Below are 25,691 nucleotides of genomic sequence, written 5' to 3' on the forward strand. Positions count from 1 at the left end.
TTATTAGGGAAATAGGGCGGTAGCTTCCGCAGTGTTCCCTATCCTTTCCTTCCTTTGGGATAATAGTGATGTGCGCTGCCAGGGATTGCTTGGGGAGTGGGTGATCCTCTTTTATGGCGTTAAACGTCAATATGAGTGGGGCATATAGTATGTCAGCGTACGTCTTGTAATAGCATAGTGGTAAGCCATCTGGGCCCGGGCTTTTGCCCGTTTTCGTCTGTTTCACTGCTGTGGTCAGTTCGTCTAATGTTATTTCCCTGTCTAGTAAGTCAGCCGTATCCCTGTCTATCTTAGGCGTCGAGTGGAGTGTCAGGTATGCATCGATGGAGTCCGTCAATCTTGTGTCTGCCTGGTGTGTGTGTGGCCCGTGTAGTGCGTATAGGTTAGCGTAGTATGCCCTGATTGTTTCCTGTATCTTGCAAGGTAGTCTGTGTAATGTGTTCTTATCATCCCGTATGCGGTCAATGTACGTCTGTTGTCTGCGTTTGGCTAACATCCGTGCCAGTAACCTACCACTTTTGTTGCCATGTAGTGCGAAAAAGGCGGTATGTCGCAGCGCATCTCTGTGATATTTTGTCTGGATCATCTTGGTCAGGTCCCTGCGTAGTGTGAGTAGTTGACTTTGCGATTCGGGCGTCTGGTTGACTTTGTTCAGGTTATCGATCTCCCTAATTTTTGTCAGAGTGTCTGCCATGGCTGCCTCCCTTTGTCTCTTTAGTTTAGCGCTTTTTTGAATAAAGTGGCCCCGGATCACACTCTTGTGTGCTTCCCACATGATCGTCGGGGATGTTTGGGATGGGGTGTTTGTGGCAAAATAGTCACGGAGAGCCGTGTCGATTTCCGCCTTTACCTCCGGTACGGAGAGCAAGTGTTCGTTGAGTCGCCACTTAGAGACTTTGGGTCTGTAGAGTGGTGATTTTATCGTGAGTGTCACGGGGGCATGGTCCGACCAGGTGGCCGTGCCGTGTTCTACTCGTAGGGCGAGTGGGAGATGGTATTGGGTCATAAAGAAATAATCTATTCTGGTATACGAATTGTGTGGGTGGGAATAGAACGTATAGTCCCTCTCGTCTGGGTGGTGTGCTCTCCAACTGTCTACTAGTGTGTATTTGGATATGAGGCGCTTGAGCGTGTTCAGGTGTTGTACGGGTATGTGGGATGTGCCCGTGGACGTGTCCCATTTAGGGTCTAGGGCAATGTTGAAGTCCCCTCCTACGATCAGTGTACCCTCCGCAAACCCCTGTATCTTGCGGAGTATTCCTGCCAGGAATTTGTGATGCCTCTGGTTGGGGGCATATATGTTGGCGAAGGTATATGTCTGACCCGCTATCGTTCCCTTGAGGAGAACATATCTCCCCTCCCTGTCCGTCTGTAGGCCCAGTTCCTGAAACGGGATGCCTCTGTGTATCAAGATTGCTGTTCCCCTGGCCTTCCCCCCGTGATAGTCGCTATAGTAGCCTGTGGGATAATGGTGATTATGTAGCTTTGGTCTTGTCCCCTCTTTGAAGTGCGTCTCTTGGATAAATACTATGGATGCCCTAGCGGCGTGAAAATCTTTTAGGGCTGTTGACCTCTTTTCAGGTTTATTCAGGCCTCTTGCATTTACGGTTATAAGTGTGAGGTTTGCCGGGGTCAATGACATTTTGCGCTATGTCTATCCGGTCCTCGGACCCGGCAGTCTCAGGCCGGAAACTAAATTGAGTGTGTGTAGTGTTTGAGATGTGTGTGAATGTACAGTGTGGGGTGTCCGCCGTCTGTTCGGCGTTAGGGTGTTAGCGTCTCGGTGGTCGTGGGGGCTCGCGGCCGCCCCTAGGTGTTAAACTTCGACCCCTTGTGAGTGACGCCTGTCCCTCGTGGGTGTGGCTGGAAGGCCTAGGCCTCAGCGTGTGTATGAAAGTGTCTTAGTCGCTCGCTCCGCGAGTCTCCCTCTGGTGTGACCTAGTGTCCCTCACCTAGTCCCTAGGTGTCCCCTTTGTGGCTCTGTGCGATCGTGTATGTTTCTCGTGTCCTCGCCAGTGTACAAATGTGACAGTAGCAACATATATCATATAACATAACAATTAACATAATGGAAAACAGTAACAGTGTAAATAACAGCATGCATTGTCAGTTATTAGCCTTATGCCCTCCTAGGTTGTCATCTGCATTCTAATTCCTCCGATCACTTATGGAGGCATCTATGTGTTGCTTGTCGACCCGTCCCCCGCCCCCTGGGATTCCCATTTCCCCCCATCCCTACCCATCAGTTCCCCGTTATATCTGTTGAGATTCAGTCATATCAAAGTACCTCCCAGCTCCCGTGTAACCATCTTATCTTTGAGCCCTTGGGTGGCTGTTTCCCTCTCACCCCCTCCCTTCTCACCACAATGAAGCAGTCCCTCGACTCGTATCCTATTTAGAGATCGTACCCTGCATGGAGCCCAATTCAAACTGTGTGCATGTGCCAGGGGTCTGAGCGAGGTGGGCCCCCGTCCCTCCAGCCTGCTCCTGTCCAGGTCATCACAAGGCCTTCGTGGGGGGGGGACGGTTGCCCATCCCGGTCTTCCCTCCCTCCTCGTCTCCCCTATAGCTGGCCCCTGATTATCTTCGAGCCCTTGTTATCCGTCCCTCCCATCCTCCTCCCCTGTCCCCCCGTTATGACATTCATATGGTAGTTAGCAGTTTGTAAGCAGGGTTACACATGAGCAGTAAAAGTCTCTCAGGCCTGTCGGCCAATAAAGTGTGATACTTGCGATTAGAGGTGTGAGTCCTGGTGCCCATAGCAAATTGTCTTTGCGCCATAGTCCTTGGGTCTGTGACTTGTGAGAGTGGGCCACTTGTCAGCATGTAAAAGGTGCCCTCCCGTGTGACGGGTTACCCCCTGTCTGTGTGGGTCATGTTGAAGTTCTTCTCGGTCTGTGCGAGTCTGTCGGCGGGGAGGGATGGAGTTCAGCAAGGTGGAGTTTGTTCCCAGTAGGGGGGGTCGAGTCAATTTAAGTCCTGATAATGGCTGGTTGTACCCCTTTTCAGAGGCCACGTGGGCCGGTCGCTTGTTGTCGAGTGATCCTTGGGGGTTGGTTACTTGCCGTTCGTGGTTTCGGGCCCTGGGTGGGTGTATAGAGAACTAAGGGATCTGGCCATTGTAGAGGGGCTGGTGTGATCTGGAGTTCTCTCCCCAGTTCCTCTATATCGGCATAGTCCTTTATCATGTATGGGCCTCTATGCGTGTGAACCTGTAATCCGGTCGGGAAGCACCAGCGGTATTTGATCCTATTGGCCTGTAGTTGTCTAGTAAACGGACGTAAAGCTCTACGATAGGCAAGGGTGGTTGGAGAGAGATCCGGGTATAGTTGGACCTCTGTGTTGCCCAATAGTATTCTGTCGGATTCCCTGGCTTTGCGTAAAATTTCCTCTTTTAAGTGATAGTCCGTGAGGCAGCAGATGGCGTCTCTTGGCAGGCTCCCGGGAGGGCCTTTAGGTCTCAGTGCCCGATGTGCTCTCACCATGTGGATAGGTTCCTGCTGGGCTCGGCCCAGTATGTTGTTAAAGAGACCCATAAGGGTTTCCTGTATTGGGGCAGTTTCATCGGCATCTTCAGGGATCCCCCTGATTCTAATGTTCTGTCGTCTACCTCGGTTATCGAGGTCCTCCAAATGATGTGCCATCTGCTGGAGTCGCTGGGTGGAGAGTTGTATTGCGTCCGTGTTGGCAGACTGCGCCGCCTGCATGTGGTCGCAGTCCGCTTCAATCTGGGAGACCCTTTGACTTAGGCCGCAAAACTCCTCCCGCATGGCCTGTAGTTCCGCAGTGATGGATGCCCGGAGGCTATTGTTTGCCTCTGTCAGGTCTGCCTTGGTAGGTAAGTTGCGGAGGATGGATAGCCATTCCGGGTTCGGCTCTGAGGGGTGATGCAGTGGTTTCTCTACTTGTGTGTCATCCCCACTCCATGTCGGTGTCGGGAGGGCCTCTCCCGTAACCAACGGGTCAGTGGAGGCCTGTGTTTCTCCATCGGCTTGATTTGTCAGGAATCGTCGCATGGAGGGGTTCGATGTTCCCCTCGGGGTGTCTGCGGGCTTCGAGGCTTGTGTTGCCTTCTGTGATTTGCCCATTTTCGGGGCAATTGGGTGCTACTGGCGAGGATTTGTTATGAGCCTTGCGGGGAGCTCCGGGTTCACGCCGCCATCTTCCTCGGCTTCCAGGCCACGCCCCTGTGAAAGAAAATTTTAACTCTAGATATAGGTGATTTTAGGTTTTATCAGTGGTATAATTTCCAGAAATATGAGACTTTAAAAAAAAATGCTTTGCTCATTGAAGAAGAAAGGCCATGGCAATTCGATATTTTTGTTCTCATCAATAAGGCTGATCTTAAATTTTCAAACACAGTGAGTCCTGGGAAGGGCATGGTTAGAAAATAGATGTAGCGTCCACGAAAATAAGTAATATACAATATAAACTATTTACCCATCAATTAAAAAATATTTCTCCACGCATGTTCCTAGCATACCTTACACGAAACCCAAGCCTTGTCACTGAAAATGTTAACAAAATAACAGATCTGGGGAAAACGTGTCAAAGTACAACATTTCGAGTACTAGTGATAAAATTAATTGACCCTTTGCTTCATGACGGATTGTTGGAAGTGCTATTGTTGAGGTTGTGACAAGATGTGAAGTGAACTTTTGTGGTGTGTTATTAATCTGCATTCAAGGTTATCTGCAGATGTATAAACCAAAAACTGTTCCCAAAAAGGCTCCAAGAATCATTCTAATGTACTGTTTCTGCCTGCGAAGGTCACTCAACTCTTTGATTTTCATACTGTTTCATCGTCTACCAACACGCATCCTTAGTTTTCATCTTGTTTAGCTTTTCCACATCTGTAGAAGAGGGTGTTGTAGACTTAATGGTGCTTACAAACAAGAGATTAATAGGTCGGATGGATCCCACTGCAATTTCAGAAAACAACACCACATTTTTTTTATTACATAGTTAACATTACGCTTATGCTTCAGCTGACATCTACAAATAGTCTCTGTAGAATAGCGTATGTTTGAGAGAAGTTCCCTGCACGTTTATAATTTTTTCCATTCAGCTGTGAAAAAATGCCTTTGCCAGAAAAAACAGGTCCTCTAATTCATATTTTACGTTACTTATCTTAAAATGTGTCAGTATGATAACTCGGCTCTAACGGATAAAACAGGGTTTTAAGTGGATTTTGATGTCTATTTTTTTTTTCTTTCAGTTTTTTCCACTAAGTAACCCGTGTTTTTTTTTTGTTTTTTTTTTTTACCAGTTTATGGCCAACAAAAAAAATCAAACATAGTTAAAGATTTGTGTTATGATCCAGTTTATCCATTCCAGAAAATACTGTAATATATATAGATTGATTGATAGATTTCATAATTTTTTTTTCTTTAAAAATAATAAAAATAACCTAGAATGTATTGGTGATTTGTGATATGTGTTGTATATTGTATGAGATATGTTAAAACATACGAGTGACCTGGTTTAAATCTCAAATGTATCTAAACAGATTAATAAGGGCCTTTATCCTGATTGGTCCTTTACATTTATAAAGAATTAGTGTAATGTATTTTAATCTGATCTTGCTCTACATAACAGACTGCATGTTTCTAATCCATGTTTCTATAAAACAAACACAAAAAATGGGTATTTTTAAATTGAAACATGACTTTATGTGATTACCAAAATCTGATAACTGAAGCAGGATCATTCATCAGTTGGACTTAAATAGAGTTCCAAACCAGTTGTTAGACTCTATCATCTAGGGCAAGGATAAGCAACCTTTGGCACTCAAGATGTTTTGGACTACATCTCCGACAATGCCGGCAAAGCATCATGGGAGATGCAGTCCACAACTGCTTACTGCTGGTCTATGGTTATTCACTGAAGTAAGATTTGCTCGGCATTCAACGTGAATTTAAAATTTAAGGACAAAGTAGCCCAATTGAAAACAAGACTGACTTGGAGAATTTTTAGAATTTGGCTATTTTTACGTAAATATTGAAGGTAACTTTGCATTCACTTTGAATTCATGGCGATTCTCAATTTAGTAAATAACCTGATATCATCATATCACTTTTCTGTCTGTATTTCTGTTCTTCCAATGTACAAATTATTTAAAATATGGCATTATTTGCTCAGGTTGTCTTCCCAGCAAGGAGACTGGAGTTTATAATAATAAAACTTCTAATTTCAACCATTGTAGCCGTCCCAACAGCCTTACTATTTTAGATTGTAGATATGGATATACTAGAGAATCCTTCAAATCATCTGATTTTTCAAAGTGTTCTGTTACAATGTGGCACAAAATACTGAAAGTGGGACAATCACCATGGAAACTAGTGGCATCATCGGCAACATCGGAAAGACTTCCGTCAGAAAGACTATCCCAATCGTTGTTTTAATAAAAGTGGATGAGAAAGCTCTATATAACAATGACAATGACCTTCTAAGGGAAGGTGACTTTCAACAAATTTCCTAAAAATTAGTGCACTGTCATTCAGGATGGAATGATATGCTTAGCATCCTACACAAATACTGTCCCATTCTTATTTCGGATTCACATTTTAAAGATGTGATAACACTGGTTCCCTCAGTCACAGCAAGATGGGGCCATAATCTCAGGGACCTATTGGTGCCAAGCCACCTGTCCCCTATATCCATGAACTGCAAAACCGGGCTTTATCAACCTATTTGTACCTTCCAATGTGATCACTGTTGTGCATGTCCATTTATAGAACAGTGATAATTAAGAAGAATTTAAGGTTGGTGCTTCTTTAATTGCCCGGACCACATGAGTCATCTACTTGTTCATATGCTTCTGTGGCCCGAAGTACGTTGGGAAAACATTTAGACAATTTAGATTTCAATTCGAGAACATGTGAATACAATCAGAGGACATTTAGATCCCCCTATCTCTCGGCGCTTAAAGATTAGCCATGACATGCTTTATGGGTTTTGAAAACATCCCTTAACCCCAACATAAAGGCGACTGAGAACTGAGGCTCTGCCTTAGGCAGTCATATTAGATTTACTACTTGAAAACCTTGAGTCCCGGTGGACTCAATGAAGATCTTTTGTTCTTCCCATTTTTTTTAACCTGCGTTCTATTTTAGTTTATCAGTCCTCTCTAGTTTATCAGCAAGTGTTATTTGTATGATTTAATGTAGGTTATTTTGACTTTATTCCCTTTTAATTTTTTTGGCCTTGTCACATTTATTTTGTATTTACTGATCACCTATGTCTACGTTAGCATCATCCTCAGATCTCTAATGCTATCTGTGGCTTGCAGTTTTACTACTCGTTATAGCTTTTCACGATTGCCTCCTACTTGAGGCTATACGTTTCATCATTACAGACTCCTTGGTATAATGAGTGCGTTTATGTACCTATGATCTCGAAATGACTGTGCCGTATCCCCCTCTTTCATATTAAGCATTCATAATAAATGCATTCTGCTAGTACGAAAGGACAGTTTGGTGTTAAATTAATTCAGACAGTAATAAGTGCACTTTGCCATCAAAGGGTGGGTTTTGTACTTACTACTTTCCTTGTGCCCATTAACTGGCCTGTATTTCACGCAGTGTATCATGTACCTAGTAGGTGTTAGCTATATTTATTAACGCATTACAAGGCAGCCTATTTAAATGTACTTGTGATTTAGAAATCACTGTTGTCACGATGTAGTTGAGGGGGTGAAAGGGTTAATGTTCACTATTTGTCTGCACTAGACCGGAAATAATGATAAAATCCCCCTTAACACCACCCACACTTAAGCATAATAATATAAATATTACTATTTTAACGCTGCCACCACCAAGACAATTTATAAATAAATGGGGTGTCTTGGTCCCCCAGGTAAATCAATAATAAAAACCCACCAAATACAACTTAGAACAATATTTAAGGAATTGCAAAAATATTAATTAGTCTCTTCAGGTAACGTGATTCTTTACCAGACAAAGGCAGAACTTAATAAAGGAATATTTATTATGAGCAAAAAATAGTCACAGTGCATAAAAAAATAAAGATGACAATCAAATTAGTTACACCAACAACAGATAAAAACAAAAGGGATAGAATAACAAGTCCTAATCACTTACTCACGTTTTCAGAGTAAAACTTCTGCCCAGGCGGTTGTCTGGTAAAAATAAAAGTGTGGTGACTCACTTAGAATTAGATTATGGCCCCCAAGCAAGTCCAATACACATTTCAGAATCATTAGAAATATACACTGTGGATTACTAAGCCGGTGGAGTTAAGGTGTATCTATAGAGACAATAAGTGACCACCCCCTTGTGTTCCAGACCTACATCAATCCAAATAGAAACTTTTTCTTCTATCTCCTCTTTTGTACTTGCCACAGAAATAATAATCGCATCTATGAAATTGTTACCATTTCTCCATTCCATACAAATTTCACACTTCTTACTTGTGACCCAATATTGCGGACATCCAAATCCCTTCCCATATGGGCAATCATGTTTGGGCTTGTTTAGAATATGGCGCTTGCCCTATTCTAAATATAATAAAAATGAGGCTTAATTATTATTCTGTGGGTACATATTAACGTTTCTTTTAGATATGATACTTGATCACATGGCTAATGGTCATTAACATATCAAAGAAATTAACTCATCAATTAAAAGGTAGTTAGTTTACATTGGTACTAGACCTCCAGGCCACTTATGTGTGACTTCTCACACTTTACATAGCCTTTGATTAATCAAAGGATCAATCAATGTAGTAAACCATCTGCCCCCTTTCACATTAATATACCATTTACATTACCCCTTCTGTCATCTGACCTTGCAACCAAGTGGCCAATTCATATATGCACTACACACATTACATTAAATGGCAATATTCTATTGTGCAACAATGAATTATGCACCCTTGGCATAACAACGGTGTCTTGGCCCACCTGCCACCCCTTTTTTTTTAAATAAAAAAATTAAATTAATTTTACTCTGTATTTATGCAAGGACATTATGGTGTTATACCGATTCACAGATTCTTTGCCATTGAATGGAGTGGTAGAGCTTACTGTTTTCATTTCATATTACCCCCGTTACGTGTCTGTACTCCTACAACTCATTATGCACATTTGAGGTATGTTTTATATTTATCAAGAGCATTTGAAGGCAGCCTATTCAATTGTACACACTATAGCTACAGCTCATTCCGTCATACAACGCCATTTTCATTAACAGCCACACCTAGTGATTCACTACCCCGTATCCTTTACATCGTCAAATAAGCTGAGCGATGCAATTGTGATACACCCCTAGGGCGTAATAAGGCCGTACTAAGTGATGGACCATGTTCACTACATGTCACTATCTAAACACACCCCACTGCCTTTTTGCCCCGCCTCCCATGGTCTCGATGGCCTTTCTCATCCTAAACACACCTTATGGATTATGCGATCCATGAAGATAGAAATACACACAGCTAGTTGCAGTCGAGGTGTAAATTTAGATGGCTACACATTAGGTTTCACGGTTGCCCCTGACGCCAGTGTAGTTATGCGCGTAGAGCCTTTTTTTTTTTTCTCTCTTTTTAAGCTCACAACAATGGTTAGCACTATGCACAATGATTAACTTAGGGCACCCTCACAGGCTTTATCTTGCTGGATTTGTAGGGTACTAGCAAAGTTTTCTGTGCTGTCCTGAGGTGCAGGAGGCTCCAATCAACCTTGGTAGCGATATTTGGTAAGCACTACTAGTGGTATGCATGCTGAGGTACCTCCGTATCTTTTACTGACATTTTCAGCCTTCTACATTTTAGCAATTAGGCAGTAATAATTTTTTGGGTGTTCCTGAGACTTTTTGGGTAGTTTCATTATGTGACATAATGTAGATTTCGGATGCAGATTGGGGCTACTAGTATCTTTGGGGAGCATATAGTTATTATAAGCTTATGCATTAAGTGTATGGAGCACAGCTTTTTAGACTTGGCTTGAAGCCTCTAGGTCCTGCGTATACCCCCAGTCATCCATTATTGTTGCTTTGCCATTAATATCATTGTGCTGTATGTTTCGGGCATTTATTATCCACTTCATTAAAGTTAAGCAGCCTCTCTTTCACCCCTCATGTCCAATCAATCGCCAAATCCTGCCGCTTGCATCTCAAACACATTGCGCGCATCCGACCCAATTTAACACCTGCTTGTCCATGCTGGTGGTGCTAGTCCATGCTGCTGTCCTCTCTCGCCTTGACTACTGTAATCCACTTCTCATTGTTACATGTTCCCAACTTGCCCCGTTACAGTCTATAATGAATGCGGCGGCGTGGCACATCTTCCTGTCCGCCCGAACCTCCCACGCCTCCCCCTTTGTCAGTCCCTCCACTGGCTTCTCGTAAGATATAGGGCTCAATTTAAGATCCTGACACTTGCTTACAAATCTCTACACAATACTGCTCCCACCTACTTATCCTCACTAATGCACAAATATGCTGGAGACTTATGTCTAACCTCTAGGGCTGCACCGTAGCTATGGAATGCCCTTCCCCTCTCTGTTAGACTCTCACCCAATCTCCACTCCTTCAAAAAATATTTGAATACGTACTTCTTTGAAAGCATATCAATTAAACTGTGAACAGCTTTCCCTCCCCGCACCCTGATTCCTCTCCTGAAACTGTCATCAAAACAAAACACTAAGCCATCAATGAATACTATCCTAGCAACCCCTCTTTTCTACCCTACACTTACCTTTTGTGTCATATTACCCCACTCCCTCTAGCATGTAAGCTCATTGAGCAGGGCCCTCAATCCCTCTGTTCCTGTGCGTCCAACTTGTCTGGTAACAAATACGCGTCTGTTAGTCCACCCATTGTACAGCGCTACGGAACTTGTAGGCACTTTATAAATGATAATAATAATAATAATGGCATGTTAATGATCTTGTTACCTGCTAAAGCTTCATTTTTTTCAACTCTTCAGCAATGCATGCAATAGTTTCTGGGGTAGTTTTAATTGATTAACTTTTTGGATTTTTTTTGCACGTTATTATTTTTTTATTTTAATACTTACATTGACCCATAAGGGTTTCATGATATCTGGAGCATATTTCAGTGGCCAGAAGGTGACAAATTGAAAAGCCTTAGTTTATATTAGCGCAGAGGAACGTATAGCTTTAAATAAAAAAATTGATAGTCCAAGGATGTGATGCTGTCGGTGTTCACTGTGTTATCGCTCCGACATGTTTCATGAGCTCTGCGCTCACTTCCTCGGAGAGACACTGTTCAGTGAACACCGACAGCATCACGTCCTTGGACTATCTGAGTGCCCGTACCACGATCCTCCGGTTTCAATCTACGCGCGCAAACCGGAGAGACGCTGAAGCAGAGAGACGAGCACACTGCACAGGCTCCGTTCCCAGCACAGTACAGTAAGCAACCACGTTACACAGGAGGATTGCTGAGACTGTTTTATTTTCCAGCTTATTTTATAGTATCTCAAGAGATCCCTTAGATTGAAAATACTGCACAACATAACGGGTTGGATTACATTTCTGGATTTACACCCACTTTGAGATGATAGACATATGCTCATTGTGAGCTAGACATTAATCCACTTGTACTTTTTTCTACTTAGCCTTTAGAAGCACCAAATATATATTTTTTCTAAAGGATTTTTTTACTTGCTTTTTTTTTCTATTCAGAATAAAGGTTTTTTTTTATTTAAAGCTATAAGTTTCTCTGTGCTCTCTTTTCTGTTTCTTTGTAGCAATATTGTATATAAAGGAAATACCGAGGATATTTCCCATTAAGAGCTGCATTGGGATACTGGCAATTTTTTATATATATATCGCTACCTATATTATTCAGTAAAATACAACTAGGAAGTTGTTTTTATAGTATTCATAATTTGAACACCTGAGGTGATCAGCTCAAAGGCTACCTATATGTGATACATGTATCTTCTCCTTTCTTACATTTACTCTAAGCGCAATTGATTATTCAAATTATTTCTTAATTTGCATTCTGAAATTTGACTTCGTTTATATTACTTAATTTGTTTTTAAAAACAAAACAAAACTTTCAAATAATAATAGAAGGCAAGGATTGATAGATATTGAGATCTTTGTGATCATTTTCAATGTCTGTATAGAGAGAGGAATAGGCCTCTCCTTACCTTTTATTTTGGAGGGGTGACATGGTGTGTGGTCCATGGAACCTGGACACAATATGACCTATTCTAAAAACACAGAATGGGGAAAAGTTTTAACTTCATATACGATTCTTTTCCATAGCTGAAGTGGATTTGACTGACTCAGGTCTGCTACGGCTCGGTGGTTCCTCACCCCCTTTGCCTTTTTAAGTCACACCACCCCATTCCCACCCCATTCCCACCCCCTCCGCCTCTCTTGTTATATTTTATTTCCCCCCCTCTTATTTATTGTTTCTATCACTCTTAAATCCATTAGCCCAGCTCTGAATCTGGGCTCCTTACCTTGGGATTGAAACTCCAAAGATTATCTTTAGCAATCTCATAAAGTTAACTTTAGCCTGGATACTTCATTGTTGGGAATCTGCAATTGGGCAAATTTAGAAGCGCGCTATACATTTAGTGTTTACTGTGAGCAATTGGGACATTTGCTTATCTCCATGGTTCTTCTAGCTAAGGTATCGTTGTCACATCATTGTCAAATGAACGTTTTATTTCTCCTCTTGTTTTGATTTGTTTATATGTTTGAAAATACATTTGCATACATAATGTAAAAAATGAAAACAAAAAAAAAATTGGAAGAAGGCATTGTAGCATTGGCAGTAACAGCAGCTATTTACTAACCCGTACACTGTTAATGAATACTTAGACATCTGCACAATTTTGTCTGATGGGGGGGGGGGGGGTGGGGGGAGGGTCCTGCATTTACCACTAAGAGCCCGAGTTGCTGGCTTTTCCCTTTTGTCTTTGATTTAGAGTCAAAATGTTTCTCCTGGGTTTCAGTCTCATGCTGAATTCCAGGTCCTTACAACATCCCCGGTGTCAGAGCACACTCTGAATTTTACACCTGGGTTTGAATTGCAGGCAGAGATCCAAGTCCGGACAACATTCCTGCTATCAATTCTAATGTGTGGCTGGTATAGCGTTTTGACACGTCTCTTAGGGATTCAGGTGAAGCTATTTAAATAGGCCCAGTCGCTCACAGTCTGCGCTGAACCAGTTCAAAGAGCTCTCTCCGGCACCGTACGGTTCTACTTGAGCATCCTACTTAAAATTCTGCATTTTTAATGAAAAATATTAAATATGCATACATTTTTGAAACACTTTTATCTGCAGAATTGTATCCACCTTCTTGTTTCGCGTGTCAGACTGTGATATCCCGTATAATTGTACTCATACTAGCTATCAACTTCTTTGCTGTGAAAATACATAAGGACGTCCCCTCCATCAGAGCTGTCTTTCTAAGGACCAAAGTAAGGCTGAAAAGCCTATTATCATCTAATGGTGTAAAAGTCCTCACAGGCCTGAAATAATCTTGCCGCTTCATAAGCTGCGTCGGATCTACCAATTGTGATAATCAGAATCAAAAGCTCTGCATCTGTTCCACTGTATTCTTTGCTTCGCACAGGGATGACAGGCAGTGAAATAAAGGTAAACGCATGAGCAAGCACCGGAAAGTATGTCTGGGGAAAACCCATACATCTTAATGGAATCTACAAAAACTACACTCACCAAACATACGAGAACCGTAAAGATGATTGAGTACCGTTTGAATGTAGCTCAGAAACATCAGTGGTTAGAAAAGGTTGCCCGTCACTGGACTAGGCCCTAGTCTATTCAATATCTGTACCCGAGAAACACTTCTATTTGCGGTTTAAAAAAGACAATAAAAAAATCTTTATTTTTGAAATGACAGAAATTGCGATATATCTGCAGTATGGAGGCTTGTGCAAAAGCCAAGGCATGTTGTATACAACATTATCCAGTGATACAGAAAGGAAATGTTATATCGTGAGGACATGTGTTTTGTAATACAATGGTAATTGGCTCGGTCTCAAGCGGTCAATGTTTTAACTTTTTTATAAAGATGGAAAATAATTTTGAATGGTGTGAATTGGCAGCCTCATCGTTGACCCCGCTTTGTTGCCACTCCCGTTACAGGGGACAGAGAGCTGCATTGCCCACCTATTGGCCATTGAAACCGCACCACCTCCGCCCACGCACACCCCCGAGAATCCACCGACCTATCTGCCATTTTTTTTTTAAATGGATACTCAAGGAGTCTTTTTGTGAATTCCCGCTGTTTTTTTGTCAAACTGATTTTGATTGAACGGAGACTCTCCACAACCTGCCCCTCTGCTGTTGACAGTATAATGAGGAAATTAACTTCCTCGTTATCTGTATGACACCCTAGTCTAATCTGCCCCTCACCCTCCTACTGTTAGTATGTTAGACTTTTCACGTTCTCCAAACAGACATGCTTTTCACAGTTCTAATACTTAAATGGGCAGTCTAAGCACCATAACAACAACAATACTTTATAGTGATTATGATGCTATCAGGCTCCACAAAATATGCCCCAGAAGAGGGGGATGGCAACAGTAATCTGATAGCACCATAACCACTAAAATGGGCTGTAGTGGTTAGAGTGTCCCTTTATAAACAAACTACTCAAGACACCTATACACCTGGAGGGTTCGAGCAACAGCTCCTCAGAAACAATTGTAGAAAAATAAACAGTCCAGCATGATCCAATTATCTGTAAGGTGCTGATTGATTTATTTGGGGACTGTAAATAAAGGAACACCTTGCTGATATTGAGATTGTGCTAGACTATTATCCTTTCAGAGTGTTCCTTTAAGCACTGGCTAATTTTCTTTCGTCCTCGGGTGGTAGTTTGTCCGTTAAAACGCTATAGAGTCACTTTTTAGAATCCCTACCTGCACTCAAGCTGAGGCTTTATAGAAAACCGTGTGTGCTTTGCAGGAGCTCAAGATAAACTTTGTGGAACTGTCTTAGTGGTATTCTGACTACAAACCTTTTGGTTTAACAGTTTGTAAAATTTGGGCTGATTAATATTTTGCTGGTTAATATGGGCTGATTAATATTTTGCTGCAGACCCATAACCAACCACGTGTTATGTGAACATGCGGTTGGTTATGGGTCTGCATGTTTCCTTCATGCAACATAATGATAATATATTATCTTGTTTGTATTTACCCATTGTATCCTACAAATGATCTACCAACATCTGGATATTATTAAGAAACAATGTCTGCATTAATTAATGTTTAAACCGTTGAATGATTTATAGGGACACTTCTAAGCACCATAATGACCTATGTTCACTGTATAAGTCATGGTGCATAGTGTTCCCTGGTCCCTGTCTCCGTGCACAGATATGTTCATAACAACAGGAATTGGTAAATAAAAAAAATAAATATATATATATATATATATATATATATATATATATATATATGTATATATATATATATATATATGTGTGTGTGTGTATATGTATATATATGTATATATATATATATATGTATATATATGTGTATATATATATATATATATATGTGTATATATATATATATCTCTCTCACTGTAGCTTTAGGACTGCTCCCATGTGAAGAGCAGGCAAGATTTTGTTGTGGAAACTCCAACCATGTAAAGTATGTGACGTCAGTGTACTGGGCAGACATGCTCAACACAATTCCTACCTTTCCCTGAGATACGTATGTGTGGTTGGCAACTCTTGAGATCTGTGCTCAAAGTTTGGTTCATATTTCGGTAAATTTGGCGATAGGAGCAGTGGTATGGCTGTTTTCAGCTTATTGTTCCACTCATCATATCTGGGACTGTACCTAGGATATGAACTAAAAATCCCATAAAGCCTAGCTGGACAGTTGGCTTATGGGATAAGACAGATTGAGAGGTTCCTGACTGGTGAAGCATTTTCACTTGCTGTGTTATAGCAGAAGCAGCAGGGACTTTTAATGGAAGTATCTTATTTATTTTCCATATTATTTAGTGTGTGTTAAAAATTGGATGCCAATAGTGACTCTAATATTTGCAGTAATTTAGAATTATTTTGTCCTGGTCTTTCTATATCATATACGAGGCAAACACTGTTTAACGTTTGGTGCACATCATTATGCTCTGCATGTGTCAAATTCTTTATAAATCCTAAAATATGGCAATTTTGCCATGGCCATGAAATTAAATGTATAGTTGAAGCTGTAAGATTGGAATCATGGTCATATGGCAAGTTGGTTTTCTAAAGAAATATGCCAAGCCAGGATTTGTCTAGGATCCTCAATATCAGGGTGTGATGGAATCTCACATGCCACAGCCTTCTGGAGAGGCATAAAGGCTAGCCTACTTCCACAGACTATGAACCTGTCCCAGGAGCCCCTAAAAAGGGCTGTTGTCCCTGTGGATGAGGGGCCCCAGAGACTTGTTGTATTACAGAAGAATCCCAGTGCCCAAAGTTGTACCCAGAGGGTGGAAAAGGCCCTCACAGATCCAAGTTAAGCTTCAGCAACTGGTTCTGAAGCGCTCCAGGGTCCGTGATAGCGGCTAGGAAGCAGGCAAAGGTGCTCAGTCGGAGTACGGAAGCTCCGTTTCAATTGGTGATAGATGTCAAGTCAAGCTACTAGCCGGCTCTTAAAAGTTAGTGGCCACTGCAAGCCTGAAGGGTCCGTGGCAAACTTACCAAATGTGAATTTATAAGTTTTTTCACTTGCCAAAGGCTAGTGGTTAATGGAAATGTTGAGCCTTTCTCAAATGGCCCTTACCTTTTAGACAGAAAAGGGTATTGATGGGTAGTTCCCATCAATAGTTAGGATTCCAAAAATTACTGTTTGCCAAAGATTTTTAGTGAAGTGTGAAGAAGAGAATAAGGTTGTAATAATGAATGTTTTTTTGCAATGTAATGCCTGTGTAAAAATGAATGTTCTCACTATTATATAGAATTTGTAGGCTGCAGGAGTTGAATCAATTAACTGTGCTGGTTCCCTTGGGTTTCCGGCCATGATTCATTCATCGATTCTGCCTTTTTGCATTTCCTGAAAGCTTCAACACACCATGGAAAAACAAAAAAAAATCTGATGAAACTGGCTACACTAACACAGCACACGGAACAAAAGTAAAACTTAATTAAATGCTGGAAATTGTTGATAGAATTAGTTAAATAAACGCGATTAGGGCTGTTATTGAGATGTTCTAAACGTATACTAGAATGCTATCCAACAATGGTTTTCTAATTAAATTTACCCTTTAAAAGCTGAATTTCATTATCTGAGCCAACATTTATCTCTGGATTTTTATCAAAATTTCCTTTGTATGCCACAGCGTATTTGGTATCCAATTACCCAAGATAAATTTATCTCAGGTAATTGAATCATGCATTTAAAATGCAGTAGAAAATTCTGAAATAAAAACAAGTCGTAAATTGAATTTCAAGTAATTGAATCCAGCTCACACTGCGGTTCTCTATTCTTAGTGTTTATTTTCCATATGCGATGTACTTTTATCTTCAACAGAAAACGTATTTTTTTAAAAAACTCTTTTTACCTCCCTTTAAGATTCTGACTCTCTGTCCTTTATTCAGTGTCTGTATCCTTGGTAACCGGACGTTATCTCAGAAAGGGTTTGATATCTGTGCGAAGTTCATTGACAATGGCAACGAGACAGTCACCACCAAACTCTGGGCTCTCTTTTGTTCTTCTCCATTTCTGAATGCCACGTGTGATACGTATTTTGCCCAGAATAATGTGACTGAAATTCAGGGCATCCCTGGTGCTGCCAGTGGACTTATCAAAGGTAAGTAAAGAGTACGATTTGCTAGAGGTAGAAATAAATAAAAAAAGTGAAATTGAGTTAAAACCAGTATGGTGGTAGAAAACCGGGAAACAAAGATGGGTTGAGTTAACTATCAGGTATATCTGGGAGTATAGTTGATATTGTTACCTAACTCATTGGCACTTTATTTTATCGACCTCAAAAGCATCAGTTGGCCAACAGAAGTTCCCGTTACGGAGTTCTATCAATGGTTAAGAACTTACAATGTACAATCATGTAAATACATATTTAATGACTAGCATGAGAGGCTGTCAAGTGACATAATGGTACGAGCAAGTATTAATTTCAATGTGACAGTGGAAGTGAAGGCATGCGTACACTGATCTCCCTACAGCTCTTGTTAGTTGTGAATAAACAGCATTCTTTTACCTGTTTTTGCTCATCCAACTATTATGTGCATGATTTATTAATGTCCCATTATTCTATTAGGGGGATCCAGAAATAGAAACCTAAGGAACTCATTCTTAAAAGCCCACGTTAATAAAGTATGGATATTGGAGAGGAATTAAATCTTACTGGTTGGGTTTTCGTCTTCTGTGTGTGGAGTAACTAATGATTTCAGGTTGTTAATTTTATTTTATTTGTTGTTTTTTTTAACCCATCCTAATTCTCTTCCTAAGATAACCTGTGGTCTTACTATATGAGAACGGGAGTGATAGTGGAGAAGATAGGACTCACTTCTGTAAGCAACAGTGAGACTGTTAGTCTGAACCAGCCATATGTATTTAGTGACATGACAACTTACTTCACTCTCTTGGTGGGCATATATTTTCCCTCCGTCACAGGTAAATATATCACAAATGTATATTTTATTTCTTATAGTAGCAGATATAGACATGCACTCAGTGGATTGTAATGTGTTTTTTTGTTTTTCTTTGACTGATGTTTAAGTCTCTAAATTCACTAGAATTACTGCACCGTATTAAACGTGTTTTCACTGTCGTTTACATGTCCAACCTTGACCTTCCCATTCGTTGTTGGCCAACAATTTTTAAAATGTTATGCACAGAATTATAGCTCTTACAGGCCACCACATGGAAGCAGGGATTTGTCAGTAGAGTAGGCGGCTACCTACAGGGACCATCTCCCAAGATACACATGTACATGTTTTAATTTTTAGATATTCTTTGACATTCTTTTTACCATAATACAAAAATGACATGTACTTGTATGCAGAGGGTGTGAATGAACCTCATGTTGATCTACCAGACCTTGGAGCAAGAAACTAAAGAGGCGGAAGGGGAGACACCTAAGAACTATGTGCCTACAGTCACCTTTGATTCAATTATAGCCCTAGCTGTTGGGTCAACAATGCTGATTTACAATTGTGTCAGTGTCAGAATGGAATGATTATCATAGATATAACTCTTACTAAAGTATTTCCGATTTAGCTTTGAATGTGACTCTTGAAGAAACTGATTGTTTTTGTATGGAAAAATACCATTGCCTTGTAGTGTAGGAGAGAAGAAATTCTATATATTTAAAACCCCCTGTCCTCTATTCTTCAGTATTGCATACTTATACCAGAAACTTGCTGTTTGGCCCCGAGACACCTTAGGACACACTTTTTGGGCTCCTGGGTCAAAACGTTCTTTGCTGTGATGGATGGTTGGATGTTGGACATTTTATCCACTCACCCCTGTTCAGCTCTGCCTCGAGGGATGTCCTGGAAGACCTGTAGAGTTAGCTTTTTAGATGACGGTTTTTCTGGTCGAACCTGCTACCTTCTTGTGAAGCTTACTCATTTTATTTTCCACAAGAGTGGAAATGGCAAGAAACTTACACATATCCAAAATCTCCGATATATGCATACGTAATCAGGGGAGGGCTTACTGTTATCAAAGAGTCTGATCTCGCCTACCTGTAATAAGATTGACAAGGAAGGGGAAAGAAGGAAGTGATTTGAGTGGAAGAATATTCAACATGTCATTACTTTAATAACATTTCACAGCTTAAGTTATCTGAGCTTTAATGAAATCCCATGTTATCACCTCCAGGTAGTGATTTAATAAAGGAAATGTTTTGAAAGCAAGAAGTTAAAAAAAAATGGTAAAAGTAGAAAAAAAAAAAAGGTGAAAATCATTCCCCTGTGAGAAAATCATTCTAATCCCTGTATTATTTAACGGGACTGATACATCACAGCGCCTAAGAAGAAAAGCAGCAAGCTGCTTGATGGTTCAACTTCATAGGCAGATTTTCTCACCTCCTGGAGCTAATAGCAGTATGTGAAGTATTGGTGGTTGAATAATGAATTATCAAAGAGATAAGATACATTGTCTTTGCCAGGGTAGGCGTTACCACAATATTGCACCTTCTAATCGGCTATTCTCTGCATAGAATGCATACATAACAATAACATTTTAATCTTTGGGGTTAACCCTCTCAGCAGTGGGACCCATACCGGTGGAACTAAGCAGAACATTTATTATTGAATTTCTTTTATAACATATAGTTTTGACTTTTCATTTCAGAGATTAAATGATTCTTTCTGTTGAGCTGTTTTTATAATTTGTGACCTCTCCTTGTTTCTTTGTTCTTATTGTCTTTTTTCTTTTGCTCAGGAATTATGGCAGGGTCCAACAGGTCTGGAGATCTGCGAGATGCCCAGAGGTCTATTCCCATTGGCACCATAATGGCCATTGCCACAACATCTTTTGTGTGTATCCTTGAGATAATGTTAAAACAATTCCAGTTTTCCTTCTTTGTTTTGTGGCCATCTAATTTAACCCATGTCACCTAAACTGTATATTCAACTATGTCCTACTTTTGTCCTACTGACCATACCTAATCTCACCCAGAACCATGTTAATTGTACAAGTGTTTGATGACCTGTTCTCTACAGACCTCTGTTGTAATATTTTCCTTAACAGATATGCAGATATTACATCTGTTGTTTTATTTGGGGCTTGCATTGAGGGTATAGTCTTGCGTGACAAGTGAGTGTGCTGATATGTCACTTATGTTAACACATCTATGTGCCACATACAAGTGTAACAGAGTCACACGTTCATAAAAAATGTACACACAGTGTTGAAACAAGAGCGTTAAATGTTTATGATTTTCCCATTCAAGTGAATAAAATTAATAAAACAAAGTAAGTAACTAATACAATTTTATACCGTCACAACTTGTTTATAGCCACTTTGACAAATGTCAATAAAATGATTATATGCCTTAAGCAAATAGAATATATAGGATTACATCAAGTCACTTATAGGAGATTAGTAATGCCTCATTTTGTTTGACATGGACACAAATTATGTACGTCACTAGCTCTGTGATTCATTCTTTGACTGGATATACCAAAATAAATTCTGCAGAACTATTTTGTTAAACTCTTCCCAATGTCAAAGGGATCTTCTTTTTGGGTGGCTTGTTACTGGAAATTAAAGGGACATTCTGGGCACCGATACAATTTTAATGCACGTGCAGGTTTTGACCTCACTGATATACAGTATTTTTTGCATGCTTAAATCTTTATATTTTTTACATTAAAAAAAAGCCTGCCTTTTTAGCCACATCCCCTCACTCCATATTAGTACTTCCTTGTCAAATGTATTCTCACAGCTCAACCGAATGATCTGAACAACAAAACAATCCAGTAGGACATATACTAGGGATAGCGCAACCTGTTGGTAGTTTCTCTGACTGTCTGCAACCAGGTTGTGAATTAGAAGCAGCTCACCCAGTGCAGTTGGGACTGAGCTGTGTACACACATTTGATAAGGAAGTCTTTCTGGCATGAGGGGGCGTGGCTATGGGGGCTGGCTCATGGTGCAGAATTCTTTTTTTGGGGGGGGGGGGGGAACTATAAAGATTTGAGCATGCAAAAATATATATAATAATAAGGCCAGAATCTTTCAAATGCATTATAAAGTTGTATTGATGGCCTGAAATGTCCCTTTAACTCAGCATGACATTACAATGTTCCACCCACTAGGAAAATGGCATGCAAACCCATTTTAACAACTTCTGTACTAGAGTTTTTCTCCCTGAATGGAATGTATTTCATTGGGTGGAGGAGTATCTCAATTTTCTCTCTAAATATACATTGATCATTTTAATTTAGCAGTGCAATTTGTTTCTATGATTTTGACATAAGGTGTATGCAGAATTTGTGTACAATTTGTTCTGTCTGTGTAGTCTCATTATGGATAACGGCATGCTGTTTCAGAAGCAGATTAATTGCTCTTGATTACTTGGTGTGCTTGCTATAATTATGTCTGTCGTTTTTGCCGTGTTAGTCTATGGCCGGATGTTACTCTGCTCTCTCTTACAGGTTCGGGGAGGCGGTGAATGGAAATCTGGTGGTGGGAACCCTAGCTTGGCCATCACCTTGGGTCATTGTGATTGGATCTTTCTTCTCCACTTGCGGAGCCGGGTTGCAGAGCTTGACCGGAGCACCACGACTGCTTCAGGCTATCTCACGGGATGGCATTGTGCCTTTTCTGAGGGTGAGTCACAAACAGATCAATACAAATCAATAATTCAGCTTGAATAATATCCCCGAGAGCAGAACGCAGAGACTTTATTCTAATGCCTACAAAAGATGGACAGCACTTTGTGTTTTATTCATAAAAAGGATGTGAATATCTGACATTGATTACAGGGGTTTACATTAGAAGACACTGCAATAACATGTTGCTGTGTATTCTGAAAATGCATTGCATTATGCCGTACACAAGACAACGGCATTAAAGCTTTGCACTAATAATAGAGGAGTTACAATGTAATTGTTTAATTTTACAGCCGTTCATTGTATTCAGAGAGCGCTAACATCGTATTATAATAATTTCACCACTTATATTTATGTTAAAACCAAGACAATAAAACTTGCCATTTTCTTTGTCAGTATTTTGCATACACACCCCGAGTATTGTTGCCATATCATGACTTTCTTTAAAGCAACATATGGAAAAATGCATTTATCTCGGCTGTGTTGGTTAATGGGGATCTTACAGCCTTAAAGGGATACTGTCACTTTCCAGGATTCTTGATATTATGTTTACTTAGCTCTATTTTTAACGCATATGTATTCGTGAGGTGTGAAAAATAAAACGAAATGCACCTTATCCTGAAATTGAGCACCTCCATCTTGGCTCTGTGCTTATCATTGCTATAAGCTCCGTCCTTTGCTTTTCGTAGTCTGCATAGCGAAAGCATAGCTAGAAAAGGACAAATGAAACATTGTTTCTATTTCTCCTTCTTGTTTGCATTGTGTGCCCTGGCTGTGCCTGGACTAAACAGATTTAATAATTTAATACGAAATGGAGCCTCACTTGAAAAGGAAAAGGTTAATACAAGTTGTTATAGGTGATTTTCAATGTTTTATTTGATGGTGTAATTTCCAAAGAAGGGATAGTTCCCGTTTAATGGCAAGATACAGGGTGGATCCTGGGTGAGTGCAAAAGGGCAGATTGGCACGGTGTGCAGCTCTAGGCCCTGTGGGGGCGGAGTCCATCAAGATGGGTGATGCCTACCAGGAGGGGCGCAGCATAGTGCTGCACGCCTTGCAGATCCGACTCTTTGCACCCACCCAGGATGGGCCCTAAAAAGATACATATATCATAGTTACATAGGCTGAAAAGAGACATGCATCCATCAAGTTCAGCCTTTCTCACATTTGTTTTTGCTGTTAGCCAAAAGAAGGTAAAAAAAAAAAACAGTACGAGGTGCTTCCAATTTTGCAACAAACTAGGATAACAATTCCTTCTAGACCCCAAAAATGGCAGCCAGATATCTACTTAGATTCAAGAAGCTATTACCCCAATAATAAATGTTTTTATCCCTGTATATTATGTTTTTTCAGGTATTTATCCAATTGCTGTTTAAACGTTGGTATGGACTCTGATAAAACCACCTCTTCAGGCAGATAATTCCACATCACATCCTTATTGTTCTTATTGAAAAAAAAAAAAAAAAAACTTGTTTTCCCTCTGACTAAATCTCCTTTCTTCCAGTCTAAATGAGTGGTCTCATGTCCTATGTATAGTCCTATTTATGAATAGATTTCCAGACATCACATTGCTGTAAAATGAGCCGTATGTATAATTAATTTACAATGCATTAATTGGATTTACTCATTTTATATCCAGGTGTTCGGCCATGGTAAAGCTAATGGCGAACCAACATGGGCCCTACTCCTTACAGCCTGTATTTGTGAGATCGGGATCCTTATTGCATCTCTAGACGAAGTGGCTCCAATCCTTTCTATGTATGTATGCTATGTTCCTGTTAATGCATTTTTTTTCTATTCTTCTCAACTATTATTTTCCGTGCTTTCTATGCTCTGGTTTCTTATTTGGCTTCTGCTTTACCCTGACTCTTTGGCTGCTATCTCTTCTCTTCTCGATCCTGTCTCTGCAGGTTTTTTTTGATGTGTTACATGTTTGTTAACTTGGCCTGTGCAGTGCAGACTTTGCTCAGGACTCCCAATTGGAGGCCTCGCTTCAAATATTACCACTGGTGAGTGAGCGCTCTGGAGATTACAGCAATCTGTGCAATCTGGTTTGCTGTAAACCTAGGTTGTGAAAGACGTACATGTCTTGCGACATCATCCAGACTTCAAAAAAATAAAAATTCCACCTTGTTTGTGTAACTCCCTTCAACCCATAGGACATACCTGAAGTTGTAGTCATCTGCCTCATTCTACATTTTCTTGGATTATCTCACATTTGGTGTTTTGATCATTTCTTGTGGTGCTTGTCTGGAACAGCTGTATATGAGTCAATGGGATGTAAGGATGTCACGTTTATCTATATGTTTTTATTTTTCAGGACCCTTTCATTCCTTGGCATGAGTCTTTGTTTGTCCCTCATGTTTATCTGCTCCTGGTACTATGCTTTAGTGGCCATGCTGATTGCTGGTCTGATCTACAAATACATTGAATACAGAGGGTGAGTGATGACAATGTGCAAAATTAAGTCTTTATTTTTATTTTTGTGTTTCCTTTAACGGCAAAAAAACTCTTTAAGCAGTGAATATATTTACTGCAAATATACATTTTCCATACCGACTGATGATTGAAAGGCAAGCGGTGGGACTACCACACCTTTAAACAGCTTTTTAAACTTGGAGTGCCCTATTGCCCAACAATGTAAGTAGTCAAACGGTTAGCTGGAGCTTTCGGCCTTTGATACGGAAGAAGAAAGGCTGGGGACCGGTGCTTGATGGGCTCCTGATAAGAATTCAAACTGCTACCAAACTGTTTGACTGCTGAAATTGGGGGAGTGCAAGGGCACTCCTGGCACCATAACCACTAAGGCACTCTTAACCACTATTCATTCAATTGTGAGTTGTGGTGATTGGTAATTTAAAGAGAGAACATTAGAATCCTGAGAACGGACTAAAGCTTAGAAAAGCTTAGTAGCTTGCCCTTCGGTTATACCCTGCTCAGGTCTCAAAAATGTTTTTGCTCACATGTGCCATTACAAAGAGTACTTATGCCATTTTCATATTTGTCTAATTCCCCCCACAAAGGCAGCCCACCAAAATGCTGGCAAGTTCTGCCTGCATGAGAGATACAGCCCACCCCAGTTGATTGTTTTTGCCTTTCTTTGTCAGCAAGGTTTAGCTAATAACCCGCTAGGCACAGTGAGAGCGGGGTCCACGTCTGGATTACCGTTTTAGCGGAGGGAGACCCGAAGGAAATGCATTGCAACAAAAACAGAGAATGTGGGAACGGACAGAAGCTTAGAAAAACTCTGTAGCTTGCTCTTTGACTAGTCCCCGCTCAGGTCTCAAATTTTTTTTTTTACTTTGTCATTTACAGTACCAGAGACTCTTAAATCATAACTTATTCTGTGTTAACATCATCTACAAATAAAACAATAGTAAGATCACCTGCCAATTTCCGAACAGCAGATAGGATA

At 40.5% G+C, this 25,691-nt stretch overlaps 1 protein-coding gene across 4 annotated transcripts in view; it reads left to right on the forward strand.

Moving 5' to 3' along the window:
- The window catches only part of SLC12A5 (solute carrier family 12 member 5), a 112,048-nt gene that overhangs the window by 42,034 nt on the left and 44,323 nt on the right, over positions 1-25,691 (forward strand). For all 4 annotated transcript variants that reach the window (XM_063459168.1, XM_063459167.1, XM_063459169.1 and 1 more), the window contains 8 exons: positions 17,570-17,781; positions 18,441-18,605; positions 20,382-20,480; positions 20,699-20,756; positions 22,100-22,274; positions 23,916-24,034; positions 24,187-24,285; positions 24,597-24,716. In XM_063459168.1, coding sequence (XP_063315238.1) covers positions 17,570-17,781; positions 18,441-18,605; positions 20,382-20,480; positions 20,699-20,756; positions 22,100-22,274; positions 23,916-24,034; positions 24,187-24,285; positions 24,597-24,716 — 1,047 coding nt within the window. The remainder of the gene's footprint in view (positions 1-17,569; positions 17,782-18,440; positions 18,606-20,381; positions 20,481-20,698; positions 20,757-22,099; positions 22,275-23,915; positions 24,035-24,186; positions 24,286-24,596; positions 24,717-25,691) is intronic.

Source organism: Pelobates fuscus, chromosome 6 (assembly GCF_036172605.1).
Source record: "Pelobates fuscus isolate aPelFus1 chromosome 6, aPelFus1.pri, whole genome shotgun sequence".
Taxonomy (NCBI): domain Eukaryota; kingdom Metazoa; phylum Chordata; class Amphibia; order Anura; family Pelobatidae; genus Pelobates; species Pelobates fuscus.